Source organism: Mauremys mutica, chromosome 12 (assembly GCF_020497125.1).
Source record: "Mauremys mutica isolate MM-2020 ecotype Southern chromosome 12, ASM2049712v1, whole genome shotgun sequence".
NCBI lineage: Eukaryota > Metazoa > Chordata > Testudines > Geoemydidae > Mauremys > Mauremys mutica.
Genome location: NC_059083.1, coordinates 41,134,106 through 41,144,618, shown reverse-complemented (window position 1 = coordinate 41,144,618; position 10,513 = coordinate 41,134,106). Strand labels below are relative to the sequence as shown.

The 10,513-nt window shown below is 49.1% G+C and overlaps 1 protein-coding gene across 1 annotated transcript in view; it reads left to right on the top strand.

The window, feature by feature from the left end:
• Positions 1–62: 62 nt before the first annotated feature.
• LOC123346795 (zinc finger protein 436-like) overlaps positions 63–10,513 on the top strand; it is a 33,360-nt gene continuing 22,909 nt past the window's right edge. The window contains exons 1-4 of the mRNA XM_044984254.1: positions 63–330; positions 2,852–2,940; positions 5,465–5,578; positions 5,918–6,946. Coding sequence (XP_044840189.1) covers positions 5,488–5,578; positions 5,918–6,946 — 1,120 coding nt within the window. The 5' untranslated portion in view covers positions 63–330; positions 2,852–2,940; positions 5,465–5,487. The remainder of the gene's footprint in view (positions 331–2,851; positions 2,941–5,464; positions 5,579–5,917; positions 6,947–10,513) is intronic.

Sequence of the window (10,513 nt, the reverse complement as noted above, 5' to 3'; positions counted from 1 at the left end):
GTATTGAAGGGCACAGGAAGGGGCTAACCCAGCTGGGCTCCTGCAGCTGCTGCCGGGAGGGAGGCAGCAGGTGCTGGGGGAAAGGAATCGGAATCGGAGCCCTGGGGGATCCTGCATGTGAGTTAGTGCTAAAGTCTGATGCCGCTGCCTCCGTTGTGGTCTGGGAGCCCGGGCTGAGCAGCTGCTGCGTGGGGTCTGTGCGGGGTGGGGGGAGACCTGCATTAACCCCTCTCTGTGCCCAGCGGTGGGGGACTTTCTCCGGTGCTTGGAACCAGCCCCTGGGGCAGCCCCGGGCTCTGCCGCCACCAGCCCCTGAGCCGGAGCCTGCAGGTGAGGGGAGAGACCTGGGGGAAGGGCTGGGGCTGGAGCCGGAGCCGGGCAGGAAAGTGACTCTGCACAGCCTCAGATCTGGCAGTCCCGGTCTCTTGTTATTTTGTGCTTTTCTTAAAGCCCCAGGAGCATGTATTCCACGGGGTGTGCAGAGTCTTCCAGGGGGTAGATCAACTCACCTAGCTCTTTGCCTAGTTTTACAACAGGCTACATAAAAAGCCGAGTGAGGTCAGTACAAGCTAAAATTTCATACAGACAAAATGAGAAAGGAAGCAATTTTTCAGTACTAGTATGTGGTGATACTTGTATTTTTAGGTCTGATTTTGTAAGCAGGTCATTTTTAAATGAGGTAAAATTTGGGAGTACACAAGACAAACCAGCCTCCTGAAAGGGGGACAGTCATCTGGAAAGGCTGAGAGCCACTGGTCTGGTCCAGTGTTTCTCCCGCTTTTTGGAGAGTGATCTGCTGCCTTTCTAAACTGCATCTGGGAGATCTCAGGGCAAACACTGTTCTTTTAGTCCAGGCATTAGGGTGTCGTTAAAACTCGGCTTCTAGCCTTCCTGGTTGCACAGAAAAAAAGCTTGATGACTTGAGTGAAACTCAAAAGCCCAAATCCACACAAACAGAACCTGCAATTTTTGTTATTTTTATTTTTAGCAAATGCCATGATTTTGGGGGTCTGGCTCACGATTTTGGGGTTGTCTGCACCAAGAGCCAAACTGCAGGAGAGAGCCACTTCAGGGGGACCATGAATAAGCCTCAGTGGGGTATCCTGTTTTGTCAGAGGAGTTGTCAGGGAGGGGGTGAAAAATAAGACCGAGATGCAGGGAAAAGAAGATGTGTGGGAGAGACAGCTTGAAATGTGGCAGATTTAGCCATCTCTGTGCAATTAGGGCAATAACAGGGAGCGACGAGAGAGAGTGTGTGTGTGGGGGGGTTTATTCCTGATTTACACATCTGCCCCGTTGTTGTCCTGTTGTGTCCCCCCCACACACACCCCGAGCCGGCTACTGCTTCCAGTGATAAGTAGGGCCCTACCAAATTCACAGTCCATTTTGGTCAATTTTGTGGTCATAGGATATTTAAAATAGTAAATTTCATATCAGCTATATAAATCTGAAATTTCACAGTGTTGTAACTGTAGGGGTCCTGACCCAAAAAGGAGTTGTGGGGAGGTCACAAGGTTATTGTAGGGGGGGGTGCGGTACTGCTATCCTTACTTCTGCGCTGCTGCTGGTGAGGTGGCTTCAGAGCCGGGTGCCCGACCAATAGCTGCTGCTCTCCAGCTGCCCAGTTCTGAATTTGATCTGCATTTCCAGCAGATCGAGGGATGTGATCATTCCCCTCTACTCAGCACTGGTGAGGCCTCATCTGGAGTACTGTGTCCAGTTTTGGGCCCCACACTACAAGAAGGATGTGGACAAATTGGAGAGAGTCCAGCGGAGGGCCACAAAAATGATTAGGGGGCTGGAGCACATGACTTATGAGGAGAGGCTGAGGGAACTGGGATTGTTTAGTCTGCAAAAGAGAAGAATGAGGGGGGATTTGATAGCTGCTTTCAACTACCTGAAAGGGGGTTCCAAAGAGGATGGATCTAGACTGTTCTCAGTGGTAGAAGATGACAGAACAAGGAGTAATGGTCTCAAGTTGCAGAGGGGGAGGTTTAGGTTGGACATTAGGAAAACCTTTTTCACTAGTAGGGTGGTGAAGAACTGGAATGGGTTACCTAGGGAGGTAGTGGAATCTCCTTCCTTAGAGGTTTTTAAGGTCAGGCTTGACAAAGCCCTGGCTGGGATGATTTAGTTGGGTTTGGTCCTGCTTTGAGCAGGGGGTTGGACTAGATGACCTCCTGAGGTCCCTTCCAACCCTGAGATTCTATGATTCTATGAAGATAGTGCAGAAATAAGGGTGACAATACCATGACCCCCACAAAAAATAACATTATGGACCCCCCTGCAACTCCCTTTTGGGTCAGGACCCCCAATTTGAGAAATACTGGTCTCCCCCGCCCCCCCCATGAAATCTGGGTAAAAGTACACAAAAGACAGGATTTCATGGGGGGAAGACCTGATTTCATTTTCCGTGATGCGTTTTTCATGGCTGTGAATTTGGTAGGGCCCTAGTGATAAGCCATGGGGTTCCCATAGAGTTCCACAGGGATGGGTAAACGTCCCCAGTATGAAAACACAGTACTCTTTAATTCCTGGTTTTCAGAGGTTTACACAGAGTTGGTTCAACGGTCTGGAAGCACACAAGGTGGGTCAGTCACCCTACCTCTGTGTTAACAATTTGGGGGGGGGGGGCTGTGAAATGTCCCTTTGCTATACAGAGGGTTTAAAAATGTCTCAGTGGGTTTAATCCTTATTGGGAGAGTCTGGGTCTGGGCTGTAATAAAATGACCAAATGATTTCCCAACCAGGCAGAGTCTCTCTGCAGGGAAACAGCCTGTTGAGAATTGGGGTGTGAAAAGGACTAAAACTCCTTCTGCAGTCACCCCAATCACTCCTCTTGCCCTGACAGGCTGCAGAATAACAGCCACATTTCGCTCCAGATTGTCCCATTCTCCTGAGGGGCCGGGTAGAGGAATGGCTGCAGTGAAGCTGATTCAGGTAGGGGATTTTTCAGGGGCCTGTCCTGAAGGAGACACAAGAGGAGAAAGAGAGGGGGACAGGGTGTGAGAAACCTGCTGGGACTTGTTGGATCTGGGTCCTGGTTTATAGGAACAGGCCCGTTGGAAGGGGGCAGAATTTCCCCAATTTATGGAACAGTAAACAAACCCCTGAAGAGAAATGGGGAAACTTGTCAGCCTCTCCACATGGAAGCTTGAGCCCAGAAGCCAGAGGCTACTATGAAATATGAAGGGGCCACCCTGCCCTGTCCCCTCACACTCAGCAGCTAGCAATGGGGAGCGTATTGGGATTCCCACCCGGGCTCTGTCCCTGTCCCCTGTTTGGTGCCTCCATCTCCTGTATCAGCTAGTAGGCGTGTGATTAAATGTGATGGTGCTGCCCTCTGTCTTCTGGGAAGCACAAGGAGCTCTCGCTTTCTCCTCACCCCCTGAAGCCTCCTGACTGCTCTGACTCTCCCAGAGTTTCCATTTTATTGGCCCCCTCCCCTGTGAATAGTGGGATTGTGGCTGGGGCAGCAGGTACCGAGTGGGTGACTGTGGCTGTTTCAGATGCCGGTGACCTTCGAGGAGGTGGCTGTGTATTTCACCCAGGGGCAGGGGGCTCTGCTGGACCCCGCTCAGAGAGCCCTCTACAGGGACGTCATGCAAGAGAATTACAAGACGGTGACCTCGCTGGATAGGGGATTCCTGTCGTTTTGATTTACCCCTGGGGGAATTCTGCGTATCAGATATGCAGAATTCATCTGTCTCCTATAATTTTGTATTTTCCTGCATAAGAAACGTTTTGCTTAAGAAGTGCTGCAGTTCCGGCTTTTACCCACCAGAGGCTAGAACAGCAGCACCACAGCGGCCTCTGGTGGGCAAAAGGTAAAAGTGCAGCACTTCTTAGGCAAAACGTATTTTATGCTGGAAAATACGTAATTCTGTGCCCAGTGCTGCAGAATTCTCCCAGGAGCAGGGCCAGCTCCAGACCCCAGCACGCCAAGCACGCGCTTGGGGCAGCATTTGCCGGCAGGGTGGCAGGCGGCTCCGGTGGACCTTCTGCAGTCATGCCTGCGGGAGGTCCACCGGAGCCGCGGGACCAGCGGACCATCCACAGGCACGTCTGCAAGAGGTCTCCCGGAGCCACGGGACCGGCGACCGGCAGCGTGCCTTCTGCGGCATGCCGCTGTGCTTGGGGCGGCCGGATTCCTGGAGCCGCCCCTGCCCAGGAGTAGAGTTTATCACAGCACCCTGCTCGCGGATCCAGGTCAGGACAGAGAGGGGCACACAGGGATGCTGGGGGATCACAGACTGGGGTTCAGAATGGGACAGACTGGCGCATGGGCTCAGGAGCTACTGGGGTGACAGTGTTGAGCCTGGGGACGGGGGAGGGGGGGGGCTGCAGAGACCCATAGGGATGAGAGGTGCAGGGACGTGCCTAGCTGAATGGGAGAGGCTTGGGGTCAGCGAGGGTCTGCATGCGGGAGGCTTCCCAACACCATAACATTTCTCCCACCCCTCCCCCCCGCAAAGAAAAACCACATACCCACACCCAACACCCTCCAGGTTCACTCCTAGGCTCCTTCCCTCTCCCTCAGCTCTTCCGTTACCCCTGAATCCCCTAAGCCTTTGCACTGCTTCTGACAGGTGCAGAAAATACAGTTCTGTATTGCAATTTAAATGAATTACACTAAGTTCTGTATTAATATGCCTCATAAGGAATCTATTTGTAATATATAAAAACCAGAATCTTTTTTTTAATCTGTATTGTTACAGACATACTTGCTGACAGATATTTTGAAATAAATTACCAAAATAATTGTAACTGGTATGATTATATTGTGTTATTTTGACAAATAAAATATGCAGAATTTTGCAAAATGTTCAGATATTGTGTGCAGAATTTTTATTTTATTTTTTGTGCAGAATTCCCCCAGGAGTATTGATTGTTAGAAACTGTAGGGTCTGTGATGTGCCCAATTTGGCTTCTGCTCAGGTCCTTTCCTGGTCTCTTAGGCTGTACAGGATTGGGCCCCGTAGTCCCCTGGCCTGGTGAGAGAGAGACTTTCAGCTCTAAACCTTTTCCCATGGGCCAAGGGAGTCAGAAACCTAAGGGAGATCCTACTTCATATCCATCTTCCATAATTTACACGGGGGCAGAAGCTTCATCTTCTCCCGTCTGTATTCACTCTCTCACACAGAACCCCAATTCCCCTCCCTTTCTGGGACTAGCTCCATCTGTGGGGTCGGCCCTGGCCTCTGCAGGTTTAGAAATAGGCAGGGACTTAATATCAGAGCTGGGTCTGAGTTAGCATGTCCCCCAGAAACTCCTACTGAGGTGCAATATCTCCCCACGGAGACATCTGCCTCTCCCATAGGGTTGGGGGGGTCAGTGACATTCACATTTCACACGCCCCTAGCACAGCATGGGGGCTGGTTAAAATCAGGGAATGTTCTTTGTGACTGATATTCTACAAATATATAATGCATCCTGATCTTGCCTGATTTCACTCCCTGGGCAGGATTTCTCCTTCTCAAATCTGACATGATCATCTGGTTCGAAAGAGGGGAAGAACTGTGGGTCCCGGATCTCCAGGGCTCTGCAGAGAGGGAGATGTCGAGAGGTACCTGCACAGGTGGGGAACCAGTGAAATGGACGTAGGGAACTATCAGCTGAGTTTTGCTCAAAGACCTCGTGAGCTCTCCCAGTTCTGCCCTACCATCTCTTACGCCCAGCATGTGTCATACCCTCAGGGCAGACGTCACTCATGGCTTCCACCAATCCCGACTGACATCTGGCAATAGCTCCCCACTGACCTCTCTTCTTGGTGTCTAAATCGGGTCCCTTTATTTCTCAACCACCCCAGCAGTTACTGTGTTTCATTTCCCCAGCCCTCCTGATTTTCTATTCCCTTTCTGAGCTTCCCTTTCTCCCCAGTGCCGGGAAGGACTCATGTCTGGATTCTCTATCCCAGCAGGTGGTGGGATGGTGAGTGAGAACCAGGAGAGAAATCCTCTGCAGGATGGTCCTGAGCAAGCAGAACCCCATGGGATGTTATCAGGAAGAGCTGAAGGGCTTGTCTCCCAGGACCCCGAACGGGGAGAAGGCTGTGGGATTCAGCACAGGCCAAAGAGGCAGCAGGGAAATCATCCATCGGAGAAAGGTGGCAAATCCAACAATGGTGTGGGAGCTTGCAAGGGCCTCAAGGAAACCCCAGCCCAGCCGAGAAACCCCAAGGGGGAGAGAAGACACACGTGCACGGAGTGCGGGAAGAGCTTCAAACGGAGCTCCAACCTTATCACCTATTGGCGGATCCACACCGGGGAGAGGCCCTACAAGTGCTTCGACTGCGGGGAAAGCTTCAACGTGAGCTCCAACCTCATCGCGCACCGGAGACTCCACACGGGGGAGAAACCTTATACGTGCTTCGACTGCGGGAAAAACTTCATCGTGAGCTCGCAACTCACTATACACCAGAGGATCCACACGGGAGAGCGACCCTATCAGTGTCCCGAGTGCGGGAAAAGCTACATCCAGAGCTCAGCCTTGGTTAAGCATCGGAGAACCCACATGGCAGAAAAACCCTACAAGTGCCCCGAATGCGCAAAAAGCTTCACTGTGAGCACCGCCCTCATTAGGCACCAGAGACTGCACACGGGCGAGCGATCCTATACGTGTCCCGAGTGCAGAAAAAGCTTCGGTGTAAACTCGGACCTTATCCGACACCAGAGACTGCACACAGGAGAGAGGCCTTATAAATGCCTGGACTGTGGGAGAAGCTACACACAAAGCTCAGCTCTGATCAGGCATCAGAGAATCCATACAGGAGAAAAGCCTTATAAATGCCCCAGCTGTGGCAAGAGCTTCAGCCAAAGATCAAATCTGATTAAACACCAGAGAATCCACACGGGAGAAAAGCCGTATAGATGCGGCGAATGTGGAAAATGTTTTAGCACCAGCTCAAATCTTGTAACGCATCAGAGACTCCACACTAGAGTCTATTAGAACAGACCAAAGGAGATAACTTACATTTGTCAGTTGCCTTCTTGGGTGTTATGTGTGTTGATCTCGTGTTTAACCAGGCAAGACCGACCCAAATCATCTGGCCCATGGGGATTCTGCCTAACTCTGGAGCCCCATGCCAGCCTCTACAATTCTGGGTACTGCCTATATACCCTGGACTCAATGCCACCCTGTGAAAACTCAGAGCTTCGCCGCCTGCCAGGGATTTAGGTGGAGCATCTCTGCATTCTCAGCCCCATCCCTGCACACTGATGGGCATATACCCAGATGCCCCTGTGTAAACTGTGGGTTAGGCTCTGTCTCCATCATGTAACCAAATACCACCCCCAAAAAGAGTCTTGAAGACACCAGATGGGAGCCACCACACAAAAATATTCCCTGCTGGGGTTGAGGGTTCTTCATCCTGCCTTAGTCTTGGATCCTCCTCCAGCTCTGTTCTTCCTGCACAAACCCAGTGTAGTGTAAAGGGATTGGGTAGTGTCCCTTTAAATTGTATGTGAGGGCCTTTGCTGGCCCTCACTGTCTTCTCTGAGGCCAGAGCATGGTATAGGTATGTACCTAGGGTCTTGCATGTTGAATATACGTACAAAACACAGCTATTTGGACTCCACTGTGCTTGTGTAGTTTCTCCACATTACGTATGTTACGTAAAGAGCAAAAGACACACCAGTTGTTGAAAGGATGGGATCCTAATCCACGAATAGAGTGAAATAGATAGTGACTGCACTTCATAGAATCATAGAATCTCAGGGTTGGAAGGGACCTCAGGAGGTCATCTAGTCCAACCCCCACTTAAGAACAGCCATACTGGGTCAGACCAATGGTTCATCTAGCTCAGTATCCTGTCTTCCCACAGTGGCCAGTGCCAGGTGCTTCAGAGGGAATGAACAGAACAGGTAATCCTCAAGTGATCCCCTGTTGCCCATTCCCAGCTTCTGGCCAACAGAAGCTATGGACACCATCCTGGCTAATAGCCACTGATGGACCTATCCTCCAGGAACTTATCTAGTTCTTTTTTGAATCCTGTTATAGTTTTGGCCTGCATAGATATAGGTTGACCATGTGTTGTGTAAAGAAATATTTAATTTTGTTTGTTTTAAACCGGCTGCCTATTAATTTCATTTGGTGACCCCCTTGTTCTTGTGTTATGAGAAGGAATAAATAACACTTCCTTATTTTCTTTCCCCACACCAGTCATGATTTTATAGACTTCTATCATATCCCCCCTTAGTCATCTCTTTTTCTGAAAAGTCCCAGTCTTATTAATCTCTCCTCATATGGAAGCTGTTCCATACCCCTAATAATTTTTGTTGCCCTTTTCTATATCTTTTCCAATTCCAATATATCTTTTTTGAGATGGAGCAACCACATCTGCATGCAGTATTCAAGATGTGGGCGTGCCAGGGATTTATATAGAGGCAATATGATATTTTCTGTCTTATTATCTATCCCTTTCCTAACGATTCCCAGTATTCTGTTTGTTTTTTTGACTGCTGCTGCACATTGAGTGGATGTTTTCAAAGAAACTTGCTGGGGCTGTAAGTTAGCTGTTCATTTAGAGATTATTTAAGTAAAAAATGTGTAGCTGTTTCGGGGAAATGGATTTGTTTGAGAGCTCAGTAGAGAACTTGTCCACCTGTATCAAGAGACTGAAACAATCTATAATTTCTCATAACATAACTGATGAAAGAAACGTGGCATCTGTTAAACCCACCAAAAAACAAACAAACAAAAAACCAAACGTTGCTGAGAGGTGAAAACTCTATAAAGATCTAGGTCATCTGGCAAGGTCTAACAATGCAAATCCTTGCTAGGAGTTTAGTGTAGTGGCCAGGGATTGATACATACAGTGAAAGCTGTGTTATCTGGCACTTCATCAACTGCAAAGCTCTATTCTGATCTCTCTCAATACAAATCTTCAGTCTAGTAACCGGGACTAGTAAACTGCCCAGGAGGTTATGCAATTGCACATTCTGCACTCTGCTTTTATGCAAAAGAGGCAGAAGACAAGTCAGCCAGTTGATATGAGGAATTTATTCAAAAAAGCAGCTTTTTTGTGTCATAGGGTCAATATAGCTTCAACCCAATCTCCTACAGTGATAGTTGATGTTGATAATGCCAACCCTGAGACACTGCAAGATCCTGCAGTGCCTTCTGAATCATCAAAGAAAGACTAAGTTAAGTTCAGTATAGCTTTAGGGTTCAGTGTATTTTTAGTGATCTGGGTGTAGGCATTGCGCTGCCCATTGTGGTATGTAGTGTCATAAGATAACGTGCTGTATAGAAAACTTTCCATGTATACACCTAAGTGCTTCAAGAAACCAACCACTCTGCAGAGCAGTACTACCACTGGATTGGTGAGTACCTGTCTACTATTTTATACTTTATTCATTTTATTGTGTTCTAATTCTTTAAAAATTGGTAAGTATAACTCTTAGTTACTTGGAATTTTTGATTAACCGGCATCTCCATTCCCCCAACATGCCAGATAACAAAGCTTTTACTGTAAATTGCAAAACAATGCCTTTCCTGTTTGGATAGACTTGGTTAACATTGGTTACTGGGGATACCCCACTGTGCCCTGTGGTTTCTCCATGTGCAAAGGCTCCAAAACATCCCAGGAGGAGGGGGAAGAGGCCCTTCTTTAACATTTTTTAGCCTCATGATTAGAGTACTGACCTGAGATGTGAGAGGCCCCCTGTTCCAGTCCTTTCTCTGCCTGATGAGAAGGGATTTGATCAGTGATCTGCCACCACTGGACTGTAGAGCAGTTCTCACGTTTTCTTTGGCCCCATTGATATTACATTATTGAATTAAAGTGGAACAACTTCAGTAGGAGAGGACACCCCTCACCCCCCTTCAGAATATCCCACAGCCTGGTGGTTAGAGCTCTGACTTGAGTGGTAGCAGATCCCTTCCCCTCACTAGCTAGAAAGGGGACTTGAACTTCTGTCTCCTAAGTGAGTGCTCTAACCACTGGGCTAAAGGGACAGCATCTTCTTGATTGCTCCCTGCAGGCGAACGCCTGACTCCCCCAAGCTCATGGATTGCTCTGGGGGACTGAGGTGCCTGGACACACACACAGCAACGGCAGCAGCACACATGTCCAGAGGCAGAAACAGGTGCCTAGAGAACTGTTACAGCAAAAAGTCAGGTGCTGAGTGCGTTTAGGCACCTATGGGGTTGGGTGGCAGTTGAGTAGGGGGTTTTGTGGATTGCAGCAGCTCCTATAAATGGGATTTAGGCATCTAAATCTGCAGGTTAGGAACCTAAATACCTTTTGTAGATCTAAGTGTGACTCTCTCTGCCCCACTTCCCCCCTCTCACTCCACCACCAGGGACATCCCCACAGGAATAGAAGCCTCATCGGGGATGCTGCTGTAAAATGCACCGTGTTCACTCGCTCCCCTTAACATGAGCTCTCTGCATTTCCTGCACTCCGAGTGTTGGTTTTTATGACTGGATCTCACCATCTCTCATGGAGTGTCTGCACTTTTCTACCAGCTTTAAAAAGCCGGCCTGTTGCTGGTTCCTAGGCAGTGGCGGG